This window comes from Salmo trutta, chromosome 24 (assembly GCF_901001165.1).
Source record: "Salmo trutta chromosome 24, fSalTru1.1, whole genome shotgun sequence".
Classification (NCBI taxonomy): Eukaryota; Metazoa; Chordata; class Actinopteri; order Salmoniformes; family Salmonidae; genus Salmo; species Salmo trutta.
The window spans coordinates 8154568-8179258 of record NC_042980.1 but is presented as its reverse complement, the minus strand read 5'-3'; the positions used below and the strand labels follow the sequence as shown (position 1 = coordinate 8179258).

General features: G+C 39.7%; 1 protein-coding gene across 1 annotated transcript in view; it reads right to left on the bottom strand.

The window, feature by feature from the left end:
* The window catches only part of LOC115160638 (inactive dipeptidyl peptidase 10), a 218378-nt gene extending 196190 nt beyond the window's left edge, over window positions 1-22188 (bottom strand). Inside the window, exon 1 of the mRNA XM_029710857.1 lies at window positions 21720-22188. Within this exon, the coding sequence (XP_029566717.1) occupies window positions 21720-21785 (66 nt within the window). The 5' untranslated portion in view covers window positions 21786-22188. The remainder of the gene's footprint in view (window positions 1-21719) is intronic.
* Between the last annotated feature and the right edge of the window lie 2503 nt (window positions 22189-24691).

Here is a 24691-nt window from a genome sequence, read left to right as displayed (position 1 = left end):
CCTTTGCCTTGATGACAGCTTTGCACACACTTGGCATTCTCTCAACCAGCTTCATGAGGTACATTTACATTACATTTACGTCATTTAGCAGACGCTCTTATCCAGAGCGACTTACAAATTGGAGGTATGTAGTCACCTGTCAGGTAGTCACCTGGAATGCATTTCAATTAACAGGTTTGCTTTGTTAAACGCTAATTTGTGGAATTAATTTTCTTCTTAATGTGTTTGAGCCAATCAGTTGTGTTGTGATAAGATAGGGGTGGTATACAGAAGATAGCCCTATTTGGTAAAATACCAAGTCCATATTATGGCAAGAACAGCTCAAATAAACAAAGAGAAACGACAGTCCATTATTACTTTAAGACATGAAGGTCAGTCAATGCGGAACATTTCAAGAACTTTTAAAGTTTCTTCAAGTGCAGTCTCAAAAACCATCAAGCGCTATGATGAAACTGGCATCATGCTCCTTCTTTTTGGTTATGTTAGCAGTTGACGTTACTCTTCAATAACACAGACCCCAAAAAACAATCATGGGGAGAAAAATAGATTCATTCAAAAAAGATAAATCATGCGGGGAGGTAGATGGTCATTCTCCCCTGTCCTCAGTTATTCTCTCCTGTGATTCTCTCCCGTGATTGGTTGACCAATTAAAATTCCTTGCAAAAAACTGGGGCAATGGCCAAATAACAAGTATCCTATTTCAGGTTCGATGTATAAACAATTTGGACCAATGAGAACTTGCCATGTAGCTATGAGTCCCGGACTGAAATTCCTCCCATGTCTCTGACCCATTGATTATTAATCCCCTATTACAGAAAAAAAAACTATTTCCATTGATCGTTAGTACTCTATTGACTTTTAGTCCTCTTGACCTTTAGAACTGTCACACCCTGATCTGTTTCACCTGTCTTTGTGATTGTCTCCACCCCCCTCCAGGTGTAGCCCATCTTCCCCATCATCCCCTGTGTATTTATACCTGTGTTCTCTGTTTTTCTGTTGCCAGTTTGTCTTGTTTGTCAAGCCAACCAGTGTTTATTTTGTGTCAGCTCCTGCTTTTCCCCAGTCTCTCTTTTCTCATCCTTCTGGTTTATGACCCCTGCCTGTCCTGACCCTGTACCCACCTGCCTGACCACTCAGTCTGCCCCTGACCCTGAGCCTGCCTGCCGTCCTGTACACTTGCCCCACCTCTGGATTACCGACCTCTGCCTGACCTGACCCTGAGCCTGCCTGCCGTCCTGTACCTTTGCCCCTGTTGCTGTAATAAACACTGTTACTTTGACACTGCCTGCATCTGGGTCTTACCTTGATTACTGATAAGTACTCTATTTTCATCTCGTCCTCTGCATTGTGTATTTATCTTCAAAATATTCTTACAGTTACTACATGATTCCATATGTGTGATTTCATAGTTTGATGTCTTCACTATTATTCTACAATGTAGAAAATATTTAAAATAAAGAAAAACCCTTGAATGAGTAGGTGTGTCCAAACTTTTGACTGGTACTGAATACTTTCTTGTTGTTGCCTGTTTTGCATGTTATTTTGGCATTAATACGTGTCACATATCAGTTCGCAAACAAAGTAAAAAAAAATACATTGAGTTAATAGAGCCGCATACAAACATGGTATCTTTTTTGCTTTCCTGAGTAAGGCAGCTTCAAAATGCAATGTACTTCAGCCTAGCTCAGTGCTTTCTGTGGTGGTGGGGCAGCCAGTGGTAAATATGGAGCGTAGGGGTTGGTAATGTTCTCTAGTTGCACTGTGATTGGCTCAGTGTTCTGTCACTCAGGGGGACACTACGTCACCGCAAAATCTATAGGGAGAGCTAGAAATTTCAAGCCACTTGGGTGATACCATAGAGTTACTTTAGAACTGCCCATCCAAATAGGCTTAAGGTCATTGGCCACAGATAAAATTACTTCAAATCATCTCTCTCTCTTTATGTAGGCCCTAACAGTTTGTGGGCACCATTTGTCCCCGTTACAGTGCAATTAATGTATTGTTTAGTGTTGAGTTGTGTAGTGGCTTTGCTGGCATACATCCAACATTTTTTGTTTGCCCCACCAAGATTTACATGCTAAAATCGGCACTGATAATAGGGTATCTATATCTATGTAATGATATAGCAATTTATAAATACAATGGGGATAACAAGCACAGTAACCACAAACCCAATAGGGTCCTTGGACTTGGCCATAGAGAACTTTATCCCATTATCCATAATCACATAATTTGTCTCTGAGAATCGAAACCAAGAATAACCTAAGAAGACAGACATGAAAACTGACTTCAAATTACACCGAATTACATGATTACCTCGAATGACATGATCACTTAATGAGGATTCAGAAAGCGAAAGATATTCAATGTAATTAGCCTGAAAATGATGACCCTTAGCAGATAGAATGTGACTCATAGCATCTTCATGAACCCATGTAATTAAGCCCACATTCTGAGGACTATTGTGTTTATTTTTAATAAGCCTATAGCTATTAATAGCACCTTAGAGCGCTCCCTCGCCTCACCTCCAACGTGACCTTGGTGAGCATGTGACAAATAACCCACTGGCAACACTACATTTATTTCAACGTGGATCATTGGGTAATATTTGGTTGAGTTGATCAATGAGATTACAACCTATATTCAACCACTCAAAACGCCAGCCAAAAGTTTGTTGAATTTTCAATGTGTTATCACTATGCTTTCGACCGTCTAAAAGCACAACCAAATTCCAATGGAAAAACAATGTCTGTTTTTTTGTTTATTTACAAAACAGAATAATTTGTTATCACTTTGCTTCATCTAATAGCAGAACCAGATGACCTGGATAGCAGTTGAGATTACATGACATGATACAAGTGATCAATGCCTTTCGAAATTCTGTGCAGATTATTACAGCGATTGTGAAGATCTCTACCGACCTGCGACAACCTATGCATGCTATCTTGAAAATGCACACGTTACACGATTAGGCCTGTAAGACAAAAATGTATAGTTATAGTAACCTCAAAATGTATGGATGTGTTACTCATTTTAAGGGTGAATGATACATTAATTTGTAAGAACTATGGCAATATACTGTATTAAAAAAGTAATATAAAATTGTGTTTGGTTGACAACGCAACCAAATATCAATATTTAAAGGAGATGTATCTACTGCTTGGATAGTTCAATCTGAGCCACTGCCCATTTTTTTACTTCCATTTTTGGAGATGTGAATCCAAGATATAGTTTGTTAACTTGTCGACAAGTTAATAGGCAATTATTTGTATTTCAAAGTGATATTGAATTGTGTTTGGTTATTAAAGTTAAATAATAGGTCTAAATCAAATCAAATCAAAATGCACTTTAAATAAAGTTTGATTTGATTTAGTCCTATTATTTAACTTTATTTTGGTTGAGATGGAGACATGAATCCAACATATCAATAACAGAAAAATTATTCATTTGTAGACAAATTGGAATTAAAGACAAATTAAGTCAATGGCACAAATGGAACAATCCAAGCAGAAGATACAGTACATCAAATGTTGATATTTGGTTGCATCGACAAACAAACACAATTCAATATCATTACATTATGACTGCATGGCCAGGCACAACTCCAACACCATCATTAAGTTTGCAGACGACACAACAGTGGTAGGCCTGATCACCGACAACGACGAGACAGCCTATAGGAAGGAAGTCAGAGACCTGGCCTGGTGGTGCCAGAATAATAACCTATCCCTCAACGTAACCAAGACTAAGGAGATGATTGTGGACTACAGGAAAAGGAGGACCGAGCACGCCCCCATTCTCATCGACGAGGCTGTAGTGGAGCAGGTTGAGAGCTTCAAGTTCCTTGGTGTCCATATCAACAACTAGAACGGTCCAAACACACCAAGACAGTCATGAAGAGGGCACGACAAAGCCTATTCCCCCTCAGGAAACTTAAAAGATTTGGCATGGGTCCTGAGATCCTCAAAAGGTTCTACAGCTGCAACATTGAGACTGGTTGCATCACTGCCTGGTACGACAATTGCTCGGCCTCTGACCGTAAGGCACTACAGAGTGTAGTACGTACGGCCCAGTACATCAGTGGGGCTAAGCTTCCTGCCATCCAGGACCTCTACACCAGGCAGTGTCAGAGGAAGACCCTAAAAATTGTCAAAGACCCCAGTCAGACTGTTCTCTCTACTACTGCATGGCAAGCGGTACCGGAGTGCCAAGTCTAGGACAAAAAGGCTTCTCAACAGTTTTTACCCCCAAGCCATAAGACTCCTGAACAGGTAATCAAATGGCCACCCGGACTATTTGCATTGTGTGCCCCCCCACCACCCCTCTTTTTACGCTGCTGCTACTCTCTGTTTATCATATATGCATAGTCACTTTAACTATACATTCATGTACATACTACCTCAATTGGGCCAACCAACCAGTGCTCCCGCACATTGGCTAACCGGGCTATCTGCATTGTGTCCCACCCACCACCCACCAACCCCTCTTTTACGCTACTGCTACTCTCTGTTCATCATATAGGCATAGTCACTTTAACCATATCTACATGTACATACTACCTCAATCAGCCTGACTAACCGGTGTCTGTATGTAGCCTCGCTACTTTTATAGCCTCGCTACTGTATATAGCCTGTCTTTTTACTGTTGTTTTATTTCTTTGCCTACCTATTGTTCACCTAATACCTTTTTTGCACTATTGGTTAGAGCCTGTAAGTAAGCATTTCACTGTAAGTTCTACACCTGTTGTATTAGGCGCACTTGACAAATAAACTTTAATTTGATTTGAAATCAATATAAATAGCATCAATGATGACAGGGGCCTGATGCACCCCAAAATTATGAGGGGGCACAAAGTAAGTGAGGATAACTGGGGGGTGGTTGGAGAATTTTGCATTTTTCAAACACCCGAATCAGCTGTTTCCTGCAATCTAGAGCCATAATCAATATGCTTAATTCTATGTAAAAAAGATATATATTTCTGCATATCTAAGTGTACCTCTTGTGCTGTCTTGTATCCGCCTGACTGGTGGTTCTTTTTTAAAGAAACTAAATATCTATTTGTCTATCTGCATCTCTGCTAAAATCTGGGTAAACTATTTAAAAAGGAATGTGAGTATTATTTAGTACATTTAGTTATTGCTTGCTTTTCTAAATGCTACCAACCTTTCCAGCAAGCATGCCAGCTAAAATAGTTAGACAAGCTAGCTACTCTAACTTGAAATGGCTTCTTTGTAGCAAGTTATGAGGTTGGGAGATTTGGAACCTATCTGGGCTAGCTAAAGCCAACTTCATACAATAGGTGGCTAGTAGTATTACAGAGAAACAACAGCAAACATTTTTTTTTTTTTAAACAGGACAAATCTGAGGGGGAGTGTGCCCCTTTGCCCTCTATGAGCATGATGCCTCTGATTGATGATATATGAGTGATAAAGTATGGTCCCATTTAATTTGCTCTGTTAAACCTATCCTTTGGAATGACTTCAATAGCAACAGTGAATCTATTTAGTTTATAAGTGGAGACTTCTGAACAATCCTTCTCACAATAGCACATTGTTTAAAGGAACAAATTCAACATATTTTATACAAGATTTGTCTATGTTGAAATGTGTTTATAATGATGACATAATACTGTGGTTGAAATGTCACGCTCAAAACAACAGCTTACGTTGTTCACTTTTTTCAAATCCAATTTATTGCACTTTACAATACGTTGACAAATTACATTGAAAGAACGTTGATTCAACCAGTTTTTGCCCAGGCCATCACCGCAACACTAAGCTATTTCACAATGTTGACAGTGCAACCGCTGGGGAAAAATAACCACTCTCTGCCATTTCTTTGTTTCGTTTACCCTCGTCAAGTCAAGTCGAGTTGTTTACCTAAACATTACATCGTTAATCTACAGTAAGAATTAAGACGGTCAAAGATTGGCAAAGTGTATAGTGAAACAGTAGCGGTGTGCAAGGAGTTAATGCAATTTGTCTGGGTCAAAATTGATCCACTGAATAATTGGAAATGACTAGCCGGGCATAGTCTGTCTTCTTATTGTATTTAGCATTACTAACTTTGCCCTGAGGTACACCGATGATGCCCTCAGGTCTGAAGGAAACACCCTTCTCTATTAGTTACTGTCTCTGTCATATTGAATTCAGATATACGCACAACACTGGATTCATACCACACTGTAATGATATTGTATTCATACAACCACAGGGCTCAGCTGCTTCCATGTCATATAGGATCAGAGTTCTCTGTTAATTTTCATGTTGCATGTATAAAACCTTAAATGTTTTAAAACCAATGGTGCAGCTATGTAAGACAAAATAGCTATGACTGCCCCTATAATATAAAATAATTTTCAGTCATGAGAGCTCAACGTTACATTTTTTTGTTGTGAAAAACAAATCCTTAGTGACATCTTATTGTCTGCTGTATTATGAAGGCTACATCATTAAAAAGAAGGCTGGAATAAAAGAGTTGTGTGTTTGCTAGGGGCTAAAAATACTTATGTTGTACCAAAAAGTTCACAAGTTTCTCTGATTCGTTCCATCAATGTCTGCTACTGTTTTTCGCCAGACAACAAATAGATAACAAATCGAGGCCTTGATTGAGGTTCTGCCAAAACGGTGGTAAACAACTCGTGAAAATACTCAGAATTCCTAATCTGCACCTCACGATACAACAGCAATACGTGTCTCTCCAGTGTTGTAATAATGCTGGTCTCATAGTCTATCTCTGAAATTACAACATTTTCCCTATATAGTGCACTACAGTACATTTGACCAGAGCACAATGGGTCCTGGTCAAAAATAGTGTACTACATAGGGAATAGGGTGACATTTAGGATGCACCTATAGTGCATTTCAACATCCATAATTCAAATTATTTACATACAGCTGTAATCAATGAGGGTATCAAACTGATTAGTAGGGATGCATTACATTACTTATTCCAGATTCATAGTCGTCACTGTCACGTCTGCTCCCGCTCTCCCTCTCCTGTGCTCGAGGGCGCCAGACTGCCTATCACTACACACACCTGTCCCCTTTATTACGCGCACCTGCGCCTCATTGGACCCACCTGAACTCCATCATTATTTGATTTCCTCCCTTTATCTGTCTGTTTCCTCTATTGCATCCCTGTGTCAGCATTGATGTTGTTACTTTGTCCCCTGTCCAGACGCTGTTCCTGTCCTGTTTCATGGCAGTTATTTAGTAAATGTTCTCCCTGAACCTGATTCCTGTCTCCAGCGTCGATCCTCATAGAATGCTGACACCCAAAATTGAAAGCATCAGGGAAGCCTTGTTTTTTGTTGGTGACGTCGGGTCCGGGTGCCGTTGCCGATGCTACCGGGGGTGCCTCAGCTAGCTCATAGGTCTTCCAGGCCCTAGCTGGCTCGAGAGGTTTTTCTTGCCCCGGTGGGCTCGGCAGGCGCCCATCCCACGTCATGCTTCAGCTGGTTTGTCAGGCTCCCACGCCTCAGCTGGTTCGTCAGGCTCCCACGCCTCAGCTGGTTCATCAGGCTCCCACGTCTCAGCGGGATCATCAGGCTTTCACGCCTCAACTGGATTGTCAGGCTCCCAAGCCTCAGCAGGTTTGCCAGGCTCCCACGCCTCTGCTGGTTCATATGGCTTCTACGCCCCCTGTCAGGCTAGCCCAGGTGGTACACCGGGTGGCGCCCCTAGAGGGGGGTGGTACTGTCACGCCTGCTCCCGCTCTCCCTCTCCTGCGCTCGAGGGTGCCAGACTGCTTATCACTATGCACACCTGTCCCATTTGTTAAGCACCTCATTGGACCCACCTGAACTCCATCATTATTTGATTGCCTCCCCTTTATCTGTTTCTTCTGTTCCATCCTTTGTCAGCATTGATGTTGTTATTTGGTCCCCTGTCCAGACGCTGTTCCTGTCCTGTTTCATGTCCGTTATTTATTAAATGTTCTCCCTGTACCTGCTTCCTGTCTCCAGCGTCGATCCTCACAGTCGCATTGGTACTCAGTCTGTCGCATTAGCTTACGTTCATATTCTTGTCAATGTTGAGTTGTACTGCGTTGTGTGTATCTGTGCTGGTCTGTTGGGGCTTGCTGTATCCAATTAAGGATCTACCCTCGAGCAAGATTAGCATATCTGAAGAAATCAAGTGACATATGATATACCCTTTATCGTTGAAGGTTTTTTTGCTTTGTAGACAACATGCTCTTCAATCACACCAATGAAATATCAACATTTGTTTGGTAAATGATTTGACTAGGGCTGCAAAGGGAGGGTATATTACTAGAAACTTTAGAAGTTTACCAGTATAATACCAGAATTTTGGTATCTTTGAAGGATTTTATGTAATCTATCACAAGACATCTAGGGGCCCTTTTGGGTTCTTCAGATTATCACAGGTGTCTGTAATTATCTCTTGCCCACCGCGCGGCTTTATCAAATGTAGCATACAGTGCCTTCAGAAAGGATTTTGCCTGTGCTTAGCTCAATTCTTTTTATTTTTTTATCGTGAAAAACTCCCCAGTCATTAACGATTACAAGCATACGCATAACACCGCCACTATGCTTGAAAATATGGAAAGTGGTACTCAGTAAAGTGTTGGATTTGCCCCAAACAGAACACTTGGTATTCAGGAAAAAAAGTAAATTGCTTTGCCACATTGTTTTGCTGTATTACTTTAGTGCCATGTTGCAAACAGGATGCATGTTTTGGAATATTTGCATTCTGTACAGGCTTCGTTATTTTCACATATAATATTGTGGACTAACTGCAATGTTATAACATGACATATAGAATTGTTTTAAGATGGTCATACCATGGATCATTTAGCCAATTGATTTTGAATTTCAGGACCCCTAGGTATCCATGACACTCTAATGCACTTGTTCTCTTGCTCAGTTGTGCACCGGGGTCTCCCACTCCTCTTTCTATTCTGGTTAGAGCCAGTTTGCGCTGTTCTGTGAAGGGAGTAGTACACAGCATTGTACGAGATCTTCAGTTTCTTGGCAATTTCTCGCATGAAATACCCTTCATTTCTCAGAACAAGAATAGACTGACGAGTTTCAGAAGAAAGTTCTTTGTTTCTGGCCATTTTGAGCCTGTAATCGAACCCACAAATGCGGATGCTTCTGATACTCAACTAGTCTAAAGAAGGCCAGTTTTATTGTTTTTTTAATCAGAACAACAGTTTTCAGCTGTACTAACATAATTGCAAAAGGGTTTTCTAATGATCAATTAGCTTTTTAAAATGATACACTTGGATTAGCTAACACAATGTGCCATTGGAACACAGGAGTGATGGTTGCTGATAATGGGCCTCTGTACGCCTATGTAGATATTCCTTTAAACATCATCCCTTTCCCGCTACAATAGTCATTTACAACATTAACAATGTCTACATTGTATTTCTGATCAATTTGATGTTATTTTAATAGACAACATTTTTTGCTTTTCTTACAAAAAGAAGGACATTTCTAAGTGACACCAAACTTTTGAACGGTAGTGTATATATATTTTTTTTACACATATTTAATTCCTTTTTTTGGGTAGGCACAAAACTACCTCCATACTTCCATTCAGTTTTTAAACCAATACCGGTTACCATCAGAGTTCTGGGACACTTGTGGTATGACAGACAACGCCGTAGCTCGGCCACCTTCCACCGCAAATGCGGAAGGCCGCCATAGGCGGATGCGGTGGTAGATGGTTGATTGAGCCCATGCAAAAAAACTGATATCTCTAGCTTAAACTGACAGATTTTGATGAGGATTTCTTTTATTACGTTTCTTAGATTGATGCAACGGTGGGTCAATAGACTCTAGGGGCTTAAGATAATTTTTACTCCTGAACTTATTTAGGCTTTCCATAGCAAAAGGGGTTGAATACTTATTGACTCAAGACATTTCAACTTTACATTTGAATGAATTTGTAATTTTTTTTTAAAAACATCATTCCACTTTGACATTATGGGGTGTTGTATGTAGGCCAGTGACAACAATTCTTAATTTTAATCCATTTTAAATTCAGGCTGTAACACAACAAAATGTAGAAAATCAGGGGTTGTGAATACTTTCTGAAGGCACAATATAAATGACCAAAGTTACGATAGAATGCTTTAACAAACTTACTGAAGATTCTGGTACCTTTGGTAAATTACCAGTAGCTTTTTAATCCTAACTACTGTATGACTGTTGGAAAAGTATGACTCATTATTTTTCAATATATCCGCCTGTAGTATGTTATTCTTAGTAGAGTGTTTTGCTTCAAAATAGATTGAATGACAGTTCGACAAGCTGTGAAAAGCCTCAAGTCAAGAGAGGTGTAGGTGTTACAGATACAGTATTTCTATAATGACATGCATGCAATTCTACTGTAGTCAAGATCCACCAGTACTCTGAGAACTGAACATTTGCCAATGATCACAATGCTACCCACACCACAACATACACCACAACACTACCCAATCACATATTTAATATACACCTTGGGTGTCCATCCATGGATGGCCTCAAGAGCACAGAACCTTACTGATTGCAAAGTACTGTGTATGCCTTACAAATGCCGTCAACAGTTAAAGCTGCAGAGAGAAGTAAATAAACAGAACATTATTTTGGACCAAAGAAGACAGACAAAACGTTCCAATAAGAAACCAAAACATTCAAACCACAGCAGCCTTGTACAAAGTGCAAGTTGGGCACCGTGCGTTTCTGAAGGAGGATGAAGTTGAAGCTAAAAAATGACATTGATCACCTCCACAGGCGGTTCTTGTCCATATGCCACAGTGGGGCTCTACTGTATAAACTACTCTTGCCCAGTATGCCCATGACACACAAAGGGAAACATGACTCGGGCCCTCGGTGATGAAACTCAATTCTCAACATTGACTGTGAGCCAGCTCAATCTAGGAGTCAGTTTTTTCTTTAACGTGGAGAAGACGTGGAGTGTTGCAGCTGTGCTATTCACAAATTAATATGTGTCCCATTTGGTTCCTTGTTTGCTTATCGGAGCTCTAATGACAGATATTTGATGCTTCATGTGATAATCATTGTCTAGCACTGAAGTCAAGAGTCTAGTCCGGATGAAAATCTATGAGACATTTGCGCTCAATGGAGCTGACATGATCTGCTATGAATGTCTACTCCTTCACAATCTTATCTCCTATGCCAAGTGATGTTAATTGTTTTCAAAGGAAAATAACATATAAAACCAGACGTCAGATTGGAGCTCCATTAATTCTATTCTAAAACAATACCTTCTTGTTTCATTTTTGAGTATTTTGAAATCGCTATGCTGTTGTTAAAAAATACAAATAGAGTCAATGACGTACACAGAACAGAAAATGTTTTCTAGCAGCATTAAGTCAAATAAGGACATAGCCATTCAAAGGATGCATTCATCGGTATAAGACCATATAATGTATGAATAATGTCCAGACCACCTCCGCAGAAGCATATGCAGGACAATACAGTGATTCTATTAATCAGGTTTTAATATCTGAATCAATTTTACTCTACCGCACATTAAATTGTGATTTGGTTTAAATTACACGGTAGGTGATAAAGCTTTTTTCTCTCCTGCAGTGAAATGGAACTGAACCCAATTAAACACAGCTGACTACATTACTAGTCAAATTAGTCCATGCTATCAGGGATCCTTGGGACATCCCTACCCCATTGAAGTTGAAATGTAAAATGGTTAAGTTAAGGGTTAAGGTTAGAGTCAGGTAAGGGTTAGGGATAGGTTAAGGGTATGGGGGTTAAGGTTAGGGTAGAACTAGTGAAATTATGCACAAGGGTGTGAATAGGAATTCAGCCATTTCCCTCTGAATAAAGAACCTGTCTTTTATCTATTCTAGAGAAATCAAATGTAACCAAAAATTGTAATGGGAAGCCATCCACAAGATAAGCTCATTGACACACAGCTGAATGTGTCTGAGTGAAGATTGTAGTCACACTCACAGTCACACACAGGCTCTGCACTTTTGGAGATAGCCTTTCTCTGTGTGCCAAAAGAGTCTTTCACTCTCTAAATGTTTTGGAGACATAGGTGACATTGGGGCATCCAGCAGCCACTGAGCTATAAAATTACCGGCGAGGGGCGAATTAAGAATGGAAAGGTGAGGACGAAGGACAATGCCAGTGGGAGTTTGAGTTGGATTTATAGGGCTGCTCATGCAACTGATCTCCTCTTTCGGTTCCTCAGCCCTGTCTGCTGCTCCAGGAGTTTGGCTCACATTTCCATCTCTCTCTAAGCAATTATTTAAAATGAACTGTAGCTTGGTAACATGGCAACTATTCACTAAATATGTATTGTGTCTATGAATAACTTTAAGGATGTAAAGTATAACCTTATAAGTTAGAGGAGTACATATCTAAAAGTTACACTTTGTCATTGAGATTTATGTTGATAGTTGGGGGAAAAAGACAGTTCAGGTACATCTTTTTCATTTTCCCATCTTATGTATGTCGCTGCACAAGTGGAAGGCCACATCTTTCTTTCTGACACACACACACACAAAACTGCGCACACACACACACACACACACACTCCTAGCCTTTCTCATGACAGTAGAGTCATGTCAATACATTTGCCCTTTGATGATATACTGCTGGGCCACAGATCAATCCCATACTCCCCTAAACACTCAGAAAACATGTTTTCCCAGGACTCTAAGATAGTTCATTATCTAAGTACATACTGTAGTGAACAGCAGGGCAAGGAAGCTAACCTGGCACACTGGCGTGAAAGGCAAACACACTAGGCATCACACAAAGTGGGAATTGTAACGTGGCTCATATAGTGATGACCTCTACAATACATTTGAATGTCCTAAGAATATTTTGAGTACCAGCTATACTAAGCTAATACTAGGCACATCTTTAGGCATCTGCACCCATGTCACGAGTGGACACATAGTAATCATGAAGGAAAAGGATATACTGTACATAGATCAGAGTCCGACAACATATATTTAGAACAGGTTGAACTTCTAGGCACTACGACAGAAACCCATCTAAACACAAAAAGCATTTTAATTAATATTACACAATGGGTGGGTCTAATCCTGAATGCTGATTTGTTAAAACCGCATTCCAACCAGTGTCTATTCCACAAATTACCACCGGCTAAATCTATAAAGTTAAAAAGCCTGTTTACTCTGTTCCATCTGACTGCGCAATCCACTGTCTCATCAGCTAAGCAATTTAAAAACTTGATCTCCACTATAAAAAGCATCTACACCTTATCTCACGTTTCTTTTAGACTAACATTTAGTTTTCAACAGTGGAGATTTGTTTAAACCTTGCTGTCTGTCCCTCCGACATTTGCAACATTGTTTCAATATTAAAATTCAATCTCCAGCCGTCCCATACCAGTAATGAATGGGTCGGGACGAGACACAGACAGGCAGCGTTTCTCAAGCCAGTCGAAATCATGAATCAACTGGCATCATTTTTATAGATATATACAAAGTAATGTCAGCTGAAAAAAAAGTTCGTTTGCAGTCTTTTCAGGTTCAGTTTGAAGTGATTGTTTTAGCTGTGTTGTTGGCTAGCTCCTACTCTGAACCAGTGTCCTGATGAGTGAGCACATTTTCTATGCCAGGCGAAATCACGCCTAATTAGCTCATCGTTAAGGATGTATCCAATTAAATGTCACTAGAAAACAGCTCAAACAAATGCAAATGCTGCTACTGTTGTTATTTTGGCTGCACTGTTTGACGTGACTGTAAATTAGCCGTAGTTGGCTAGCTAGCAAGCAAGGGTTAAGAACGTTGCCAGTCAGTATGGCAATAGAACATTTAGAACCAATGTCTGGGTCACGTCCATAAATACAGAACAAAAAGACTGAATGACTGGGTCGCGTCGAACCGATAGAACGAAGGACCAGCCGGCTTGGGTAGCAACCATTTATGTCTCGACTATATCTTGTGGAAGGATGAAATAATATGAATGCATTTATCAAAAATTAGTTTTTAATGAAATATGTCAATCATTATTTGAATATGTTGGGAACCCGTTGTAAAAAAAAGTGATAATGCCCTCGAAGCCGGTGTTTGGAGGATATATTGGCGCGTTTGCCAAAAACAGCCGTGCCAACATATCCTCCAAACGCCGGCTTCTCAGCCATTATCACTTAAGTAGACAACAGGGCTGGGGTCAATTCCATTTTAATTCCAGTCAATTCAGAAAGTAAATCAAACTCCAAATCTAATTCCAAATGTTCCTTGTTGAAAAACATGAAAGAGAATTTCTGTGTTCCTGAATTGACTGGAATTTAAATGAATTTGGCCCCAACCCTGGTAGTCAAACCTGTCCATGCCAACACCCATAAAAAAAAACTCATACCCACTGAACACTACCTAAAAACAAAGGTCCAATCCCCCCAAAAAAGGAAAAGTATGTTTCCACACCGTATTTTACAATATCCAATACTGTTACTATAATTGATTTACACTACCAATAATGCTACTGTAGTCCTTTTACGGTAACATACTCTTACTGCAAAGCCGTATTTGCATATTTCCTAAAATGCCTTGCCTTTGGAATGAATTGTTGAGTTACCACTCATTATTGTATTTGTTAGCAACAGAGACATGGGTGTTGCATTCATCCATGTTCAGTCTTGTGGCCTTCACCAAGTGAGATCCTAAGTGAATATGTTCTCATTAAAATGTCATTATTTAACACATAAAACCTCATGAATGTTTTACACCGTACCCAAACCGGCCGCGCCTGTGCGCCATCATGAGCAAATAGATTTTGTCCCCCCAGACCAAACGCGATCACGACACACAGGTTGAAATATTAAAACTAACTCTGAATCAATTATATTAATTTGGGGACAGGTCGAAAAGCATTAAACATTTATGTCAATTTAGCTAGCTAGCTTGCAGTTGCTAGCTAAGTTGTCCTATTTAGCTAGTTTGCTATTGCTAGCTAATTTGTCCTGGGATATAAACGTTGAGTTATTATTTTACCTGAAATGCACAAGGTCCTCTACTCCGACAACTAATCCATAAAACGGTCAACCGATTCGTTTTTAGTTATCTTTCCTCCTTCCAGGCTTTTTCTTCTTTGAACTTTATATGGAGAATGGCATCTAACTTTCATAGTTACCATGACGACCGACCAAACTCAGTTCATCTTTCAATCACCCAAGTGGGTTTATCCAATGAGGAGATAGCACGTGTGTATCTGCTTCTGTAAACCAATGAGAAGATGGGAGAGGCAGGACTTGCACCACGTTCAGCGTCACAAATGGAACTGACTTCTATTTTAGCACTTGCCAACGCAGATGCTCGTTGGCATGTGCGAGCAGTGTGGTTGCAATAATTGAATAACGTATGTTTAAATTTATTTTGCAACGACGCGAGAGGTGTGGTCAGCATGTTACAATCCACATAAGGCATGCAAGCAGGGATGCAAAATTCCATTACATTTCACAAAATACCCCCAAATCCTGGTCAAAGTATTCAGAGCATGCTGGGAAATATGATAATGATTACCATAGTTTACAATAATTTACAGGTAACTGGCTGACATTAAGTTACTGTAAACAAAACTGTTTTATGGTACCACTGCCGGTAATCCGGTAATCCATTGACGGTACCATTACTGGTACTATAATCTATTGTATGGGGTGGGGAGGGAAGGGGGAGAGTGGTTTGAATTCAGGCTAAGTGATGTTGCAATTCCCCTTTTTTCCATAGGGGCCCTGTGTTTTACATGAAGCTCCTATTACGTGTGTGCTTGGTTTACCTTTATCAATGGAAAGTGATTTATTTGTATGATGTACAGGAGTTGCAGTGATGGGTCAAGAGTCTAACTACCAATTGGATATCATGAAATTGGGGCGAAAAAGGGGTAAAAAAAAACATATAGAGACTACATTTTACATTTACATTTTAGTAATTTAGCAGACGCTCTTATCCAGAGCGACCTACAGTAGTGAATGCATACATTTCATTAAAAATTGTTTTTTCTGTACTGGTCCCCCTACCGGTCAAAAGTTTTAGAACACCTACTCATTCAAGTGTTTTTCTTCATTTTTTATATTTTCTACATGGTAGAATAATAGTGAAGACATCAAAACTATGAAATAATACATATGGAATCATGTCGTAACCAAAAAAGTGTTAACCTGATATGGCTAAGGGGCAGTATTTTCACGGCCGGATAAAAAACGTACCCGATTTAATCTGATTATTACTCCTGCCCAGAAACTAGAATATGCATATAATTATTAGCTTTGGATAGAAAACAAACTGCAAAGTTTCTAAAACTGTTTGAATGGTGTCTGTGAGTATAACAGAACTCATGTGGCAGGCCAAAACCTGAGAAGATTCTGTACAGGAAGTACCCTGTCTGACCATTTCTTGCCCTTCTTGATTATCTCTATCCATTACAGGGGATCTCTGCTGTTACGTGACACTTCCTACGGCTCCCATGGGATCTCAGAAGGCGGCAAAAAACTGAATTGTGGCTTTGCAGGCTCTGGCTGAAAAAAAGTACCGCGTTTGGATAGTGGCTGGTCACAGTACTGTGAGACTCAGGCTCGTGCACGAGTGGACACCATGTTTTATCATTGAACGAAAACCACCACTCCCGGTCGGAATATTATCGCTTTTTTAAGAGAAAAATTGCATAAAAATTGATTTTAAACAGCGGTTGACATGTTTCGAAGTACGGTAATGGAATATTTAGAAATCTTTTGTCACGAAATGCGCCATGCTAGTGACCCTTATTTACACTTCGGATAGTGTCTTGAACGCACGAACAAAACGCCGCTGTTTGGATATAACTATGGATTATTTTGGACCAAACCAACATTTGTTATTGAAGTAGAAGTCCTGGGAGTGCATTCTGATGAAGAACACCAAAGGTAATCAAACTTTTCTAATAGTAAATCGGAGTTTGGTGAAGGCTAAACTTGCTGGGTGTCTAAATAGCTAGCCCTGTTATGCCGGGCTATCTACTGAGAATATTGCAAAATGTGCTTTCACCGAAAAGCTATTTTAAAATCGGACATATCGAGTGCATAGAGGAGTTCTGTATCTATAATTCTTAAAATAATTGTTATGTTTTTTGTGAACGTTTATCGTGAGTAATTTAGTAAATTCACCGGAAGTTTGCGGGGTATGCTAGTTCTGAATGTCACATGCTAATGTAAAAAAGCTGTTTTTTTTATATAAATATGAACTTGATTGAACAAAACATGCATGCATTGTATAACATAATGTCCTAGGGTTGTCATCTGATGAAGATCATCAAAGGTTAGTGCTGCATTTAGCTGTGGTTTTGTTTTTTGTGACATTATATGCTAGCTTGAAAAATGGGTGTCTGATTATTTCTGGCTGGGTACTCTCCTGACATAATCTAATGTTTTGCTTTCATTGTAAAGCCTTTTTGAAATCGGACAGTGTGGTTAGATTGAGAGTCTTGTCTTTAAAATGCTGTAAAATAGTCATATGTTTGAAAAATGGAAGTTTTCGGATTTCAGAGGAGTTTGTATTTCGCGCCACGCCCATCATTGGATATTGGAGCAGGTGTTCCGCTAGCGGAACGTCTAGATGTAAGAGGTTTAAACAGATCAAATAGCCACCCTTTGCCTTGATGACAGCTTTGTACACTCTTGGCATTTTACTTTTACTTTTGATGCTTAGGTATATTTGAGCAATTACATTTACTTTTGAAACTTAAGTATATGTAAAGTAAATCTAATGTATACTAATAGTTTTGGAAGTGATCAAATTAGGTTTAATCTAAGCCATTTTTTTATGGACATAATACAGTATTTGTGTTTGTGAAACATTAAAAGTGAAGTATATTATACATGAAAATAACTAAAGTTGGAAATACTAAAAAAGCTGATACAAATAGCTGATGCAAATAAATAGCTGATGCAAATAGCCTTATTTTCTTAAGCAGAACTAGCGAAATATTTTTTCTAGTGCTCCCCTCTCCTCTGGTTATCCTATTCGTTCTCCTACTCTTCTCCTCTCCACTTCAGACAATGACAGACTCCTTGTCCGTTAGTGTGAGGTACAAGGGCAGAACAGGGGATCGTGGCGTGTGAAAGCCCTTCTCTTACTCACAATGGTGAGGCATTGATTTCTCCGCGTGCCTTTGTCCACAGTGTAGTGGATGTGTGAGCAGGTTGTAACACAACACACCCACTGACTGCAATGAGAGGCCCTTGAGACGAGTTCACACCAAAGTCAGTCTCAAGGTTAACCTGCGTGTCTATGGTTGCATTGACAAGCTATGAGTCATAAAGATGCCAATAATCTCAGTATCTTTTTAGTGACTCCTTGGCTGTGGAGTTTCACTGTCTTTGTTTCATAAGGGCTCTCCACATGGCAAATACATGTCGTATTGTCCGAAGCCAGCTCTCACTATCATATATTTCAATTCCAGTAATTTTGTAGTAAACTTAAGAATTCATTTTAACTTTACAGGCTGCTTGACTATTTTCTTTCATAATATGCTTACTTAACCGTGATGACTTGAATGTCACTGAAAGAGCAAATAAAATATGCAAAAGTTTACACACAGATGTATATGATTGTCAAGACCCATAAAGAAGTCATGTTTCACTTGGCTTCATGTAAAAAAAAAAGTACAAAAAAAGACGATCCATCCCCATGCAACTGATATGATACAGAACAAAAAGGGAAAGTTGAAAACAACATTAGGAAACAATGGTACTTTCTTGATAATGAAAACAAAGCTGTGAAAACCATTGCATTTAAGTTATAGTTAAGCTACTTCTCTAACAGTGAAGTGGAACTAGCTAATAATGAGATATTCAAAAGTTATTCTTCTCTATTTGTATATCTTTCAATGCACTCAATAAATGTTGTGGATGGTTGATCTGCTAGGGCTGTCAGAGTCAGGTGCAGTTATTGCCTCACAAAATCTCTGAAAAAAATGGCCTATGTGGCATTGCATATCACCACAATTCTGTGACATACATTGTAACGGAAACTGTCATTTCTACTGTAATTTTAGGTATTACAAACAATAAAAATCTCTGAAACGTTTTACTACAGCATACTGTAAATTATGGCACATTGTGGGAAAATTGCTGTAATTGAAAAGGTACTGTAATTCCACCCCACAGAATACAGTACCGTACCGTATCGTTAGTGCGCCAACAACCTTTTGACCACTAGTGGATGCATGGTATTGTTGTTTCTGGCTCATTAACCTATTTTGGGGTGTGCCTGAGCCACCTATTCTGTGGCTCAGTTGGTAGAGCATGGTGTTTTCAACGCCAGCATCGTGGGTTCGATTCCCACGGGGGGCCAGTACGAAGAAAAAAAAAGTATGAAATGTATGCATTCACTACTGTAAGTCGCTCTGGATAAGAGCATCTGCTAAATGATAAAAAAATGTATTTGTTGCACCCGTGAGTGACATTGCTGTACCAATTTAATTCCTACGTGGTTATTAATTTAAAATATATAAGGGACAGATTGAAGTGGCAGCAAGTCTTAAACCGTTGAAGTGGCCCAAGTCTTAAACGGTTGAGTATTTTTCCATGTCCTTTTGGTCTGTTTTGCCCTATAGTCGCTGCCAGTTTGTAACCTTTTGTTAAGGCCTCTAGAGTTGCAAGTGATATAAAACACCAAATATTCATTAATATGCTATAATGTGTAAACACTTTACCTAGCAGCCAACCTACTTGCACCAATCCCTTGTAATTACCGTAAAATCAAGTGAAATACAAACCCCTCAACTCAATGAATTTGATTAATTCATCCATTAATTAATTCATTCTGATTATGGTAGCATTTATACTTTTTTACAGTATAATACAGTACATTTTACGGTATTGTACTGTGTGTCATTACACAGTACTTGCTTTGATACTGTATTTATATTACAGTAGGTGTACTGTAATGTGAAATACTGCATTTTACTTGCCACGAGCTGCCTGTAAATTACTGTCAAATTCATGGCAACCCCTTTACAGTGTATAGCCTACACTGTAAATTATACGGTAATTTGAGATATTATCACCAGTAAAAAACTTTGAAATGTTTTACTGCAGCATACTGTAAATGATGCTGCATTGTGGAGCTGCCTGTGAATTGCTGTCAAATTCATGGTAACCCATTTACAGTGTACTGCATGCCTGGTACAATTGAACCAATTAAAAGTGCAAAAAAAAAGTGCAAACCCTACCCATCTGTCACTCCAGGCAGGCCCAATCAAAATCCCATCTCATATCAAATACTACTTGAACCCAAGTCTGGAAATGCAATGGTACCCCTAACACAGCATCATTCAATCAAAGCAGGAGTTTTCAGGGTTTGGGAAAAACAGCATTTCAGAGATACAATAAAGGATGTTAGTATCTATTACAGTGTGGTTGACTTTCCGTTCAGACTGAAATTCATTGAGGGGAGAGGTTTGTATTTCACAGTATTTTATTGTAATTACAAGAACATAAAAGATACATCAGCACAATAGGAATATTTGGCCAGAGTCTTAGATTTCCAGTAGTAGGACTATATATGAGCTATCCCCATGGTGTTGAACCCCGCAAGACCCCAACACAAGGGACACCGGAAATGTGGCATTTAAAATGGACATGGTGGTGGCCACAGATGTTGGGCACAATATACAGTAAGATAACTCTCATGTCAAAACAGATAGATAGCAATGGTCTGGAAGTTCCCTTTGCCGGGTGCAACACGTGAGGGTTATTTAAACATTTGGGGAGGCAAAATCAATTATTAGCGCCCAGAGTTGACGTAACTAGAGGCACCGACCTAGTTGTCAAGTTAATGCTCCACCAATTCTTCCATTCAGAGATATCACACCTTTAAATTCTTAACTAGAAACATAGCAAATTCCGAAAAAAAGCATTGCAGATGCGGACTGGTACACGATCTCTGAAGGCTATTTGTACTGCATGAACACACCGACAAAAAAGCCCGGCCTCTCGGATAATTGTGGTTGACGTGCCCAAAATACAGAAAACAGTTACTGAGGTGAGCTGCTGCACGTCTTGTGCGGTGTGTGTGTGTGTGTGTTTTGTGTGTGTGTGTGTGTGTTTGATAGTGAGATGCTCGGTAGACTCTTTTCAGAGTGATTCTCCTCGGCTGTTCTCTGTCAAGGTGTTGTGTTGCGGACAGCTGTTAGGAGGCAAAGGTTGAATTACAATCTCCGCGGAGCACGCACACCGTGCGGTCACCCTGCCCCCTCTCATCCCGGTTCCTACGAGAGCGCTCATTATTCTCGGGCTTGACAACTGACGAGGTCTTCTTACAGAGTCACTAAATTGATAAGTCCTGAGTCTCGTCTTGCAATATTCACGCACAATGGGGAGCGCGTGGACAGAAAGCAATCACTGATAGGGTAAATAAGACACAGGCTCTCTAATAGCAGACAGTAAAGACGCAACATATCCAGTGAAAGACACATCACTGCACTTCCTTGCAGTAGACTAGGAAATATGTTCGTGAATATGAAATCTTCAGAAATATAGAAAGTAAGGATATTCAGGTGTTATATGACCCCTATTTCTCACACACTGCCACACACAACAACCGGCATTCATTTGCGGCCATCCAATTTTAGAATTCTAGCCTAACTGACCTTGTAGTCTAGAATACACAAACTAGATGGAGAATGTATTATCAAAGAATAGAAATGAGCTCATTAACTCTTCAATAGCCTAACCACAGATCATTTCAAATAGATAGACTGGCAAGCCAACCTCCTCGTCATCCTTCGGCGGTGGCTTCTGTCTCTGATTCGGCTGCGGCTCCTTCGTGGCTGTCATTGTAAACTCCTTGTAATAGAACTTGGAGTCAACTCGCTGAGAATCCTAAAGATGCGCTGCAGTCAGATCCCACCGCCCGGTGGATTAGTCAAAACGGCGATCGTGGTGTCCTAGTACTGCCTGGTAGGCATAGGCGCCGGTTTATCAATTGCAGAATCTTAATTAAGCAGGAGGCATGCAGCAATGTGGTCCGTCACGAATGAATTCTTCGAAGTCTTAGAACGTCTTGACAAGAACCTTTCTAATGCTGGTTGTCTCTCCTTACTATGTCATATAGAGAGGGCAAAAATATTCAGTCGTCAGAATAATAATAATAAATACACAGAAACATATCAAGTAGACTGGCTGCCTATACCCCTCTATCTGTCTGCAAGCGACAAACGGGGGGATCTTGACTACTCGCTCCTTGTCTGTCTGTGTGATCCATGGTGATGGTGTGGTTGGGGAACTGGGAGGGGGAGGAGGGGAAGGGGCATCGGAGTGGTCTGATGCGTTCCCACGGCAAAATGGGTGGGGGTGTGATTACGTGTTCGACATAATATACCTTTAATGAAGACCCAACAGAGCTCAAATGGGCATGTTATTTCCACATCTTTTAGTTGTACTATTTCAGAATATAGCCATTACAAGTCCTACTAGTTTGCCCATTATGCGTGTAGGCTACAGTTGATGATAGTAGTGGTAGGCTGCAGTGTAATGTCGGCCTATAGCTTTTGGTTGGTTAATATTTATCAGTTTGAATCATAAATCATGTTCAGCAACTGAGCTGTGTGCGTGCTGTCCATGGTGCTGGAGACCTGAACCGTGCCTCGCATTTAGCTCCATTGACTGCAAACGCGCTGTCACGCACAACGAACACATCCTGCTTTTACGATACCACCCCGTTCAAAATGAATGATCACAGACGTAATCTGAGTTAATTTATTTTTGGTCGAATATGTTTGATGGAAAGCGGCTCTTGGTTAGTGTGGAGCTTAAAATTGTTGTTTGTTTTCTTGTCAATTTTTAATTTTTTTGGAGTGGCCTGTGCATTTGTACAATCGGCTATGCCAATCTGAAGACAGCTACATCAAACTCAGTGTAGCGTTTGAGAGAAACATTTTTGACAAGGTTATAGGCTGGTTGGGAAATAACAAGAAGCCCCACACAATTAAAACCTTTGTCAACATGAGCCAGCCCCCTCTGAAATAAAGAATAGATAGTGTTTAATCACTTAAATCTGTGCGTACATACTCTATCTACCGCGCTCGAGCCAGGCTATATATATATACAGTGCATTGCAAAAGTATTCAGACGCTTGGATTTCTTCACATTTTATTGTGTTACAAAGTGGGATTAAAATGTATTTCATTGTAATTTTTTGTTAACAATCTACACAAAATACTCTGTAATAAAGAGTAATACAAATGTAATAACTAAAATATAGTCTTGCATAAGTATTCAGCTCCCTGAGTCAGTACATGTTAGAAACACCTTTGGCATTGATTACAGCTGTGAGTCTTCTTGGGTGAGTCTCTAAGAGCTTTGTACACCTGAATTGTGAAATATTTTTTCAAAATTCTTCAAGCTCTGTCAAGATGTTGAGGATCATGGCTATACAGCAATTTTTTAAACTTCCCATACATTCTCAAGCAGATTTAAGTCAAAACTGTAACTTGGCAACTCAGGAACATTCACTGTCTTCTTGGTAAGCATCTCCTGTTTAGATTTGGGCTTTTGTTGTAGGTCATTGTCCTGCTTAAAGGTGAATTCCTCTCCCAGTCTGTGGTGTAAAGCAGACTGAAGCAGGTTTTCCACTAGGATTTTGCCTGTAATTAGCCTCATCTCGTTTCATTTTATCCTGGAAAACTCCCCAGTATTTGCTCATGACAAGCATACCCATACCATGATGCAGCCACCTCCATGCTTGAAAATAAGGAGGTAGATGTGTTGTGTTGGATTTGCCCCAAACATAAGGCTTTGCATTTAGACCACAAAGTGTATTCCTTAATTTTTTTTTTGCAGTATTACTTTAGTGCTTTGTTGCATACAAGATGCATGTTTTGGAATATTTTTATTCTGTATATTTGTATTCTTCTTTTAACTCTGTCACTTAGGTCATTATTGTGATTTACTACAATGTTATTGAGCCATCCTCAGTTTTCTCCTGTCACAGCAATTGAACTCTGTAGCTGTTTTAAAATCACCAATGTCCTCATGTTAACATCACTGAGCAGTTTAATTCCTGTCCTGCAGCTCAGTTTAGAAGGACAACTGTATATTTGATGTGTCTGGGTGGGTTAATACATGATCCACAGCATAATTATTAACTTGACCATGATTGACCTCTACGGGATCACCCCCCCCAACCCCCCCACAAAATTCTTGTTAATCTAATTGCACTGTCCAATTTACAGTAGATATTACAGTGAAATAATACCATGCTATTGTTTGAGGAAAGTGCACAATTATGAACTGGAACATGTATTTGGGAAGTCTCGATACAACATTTTGAACAGATGGTTCATTGGATCAGTCTTTGCACAACTTTGCACATACACTGCTGCCGCCAAAATCGAAATTGCCCCTGGGCTGGAATAATACATTATGGTCTTTCTCTTACATTTCAAATATGATGGTACAACAACAAAACCAGCGCATGTTTTCTGCTTTTACCAGATCTAATGTGTTATATTCTCCTACATTATTTTCACATCTCCACAAGGTGTTTCCTTTCAAATGGTATCAAGAATATGCATATCCTTGCTTCATGTCCTGAGCTACAGGCAGTTAGATTTGGGTATGTCATTTTAGGTGAAAATTGAAAAAAATGGTTGGATCCTTAAGAGTTTTTAAAGAGATATTCAGTGTTTAATTTGTTATTGTTTACCGATCTACCAATCGTTGCCCTTCTTTATGAGTCTTTT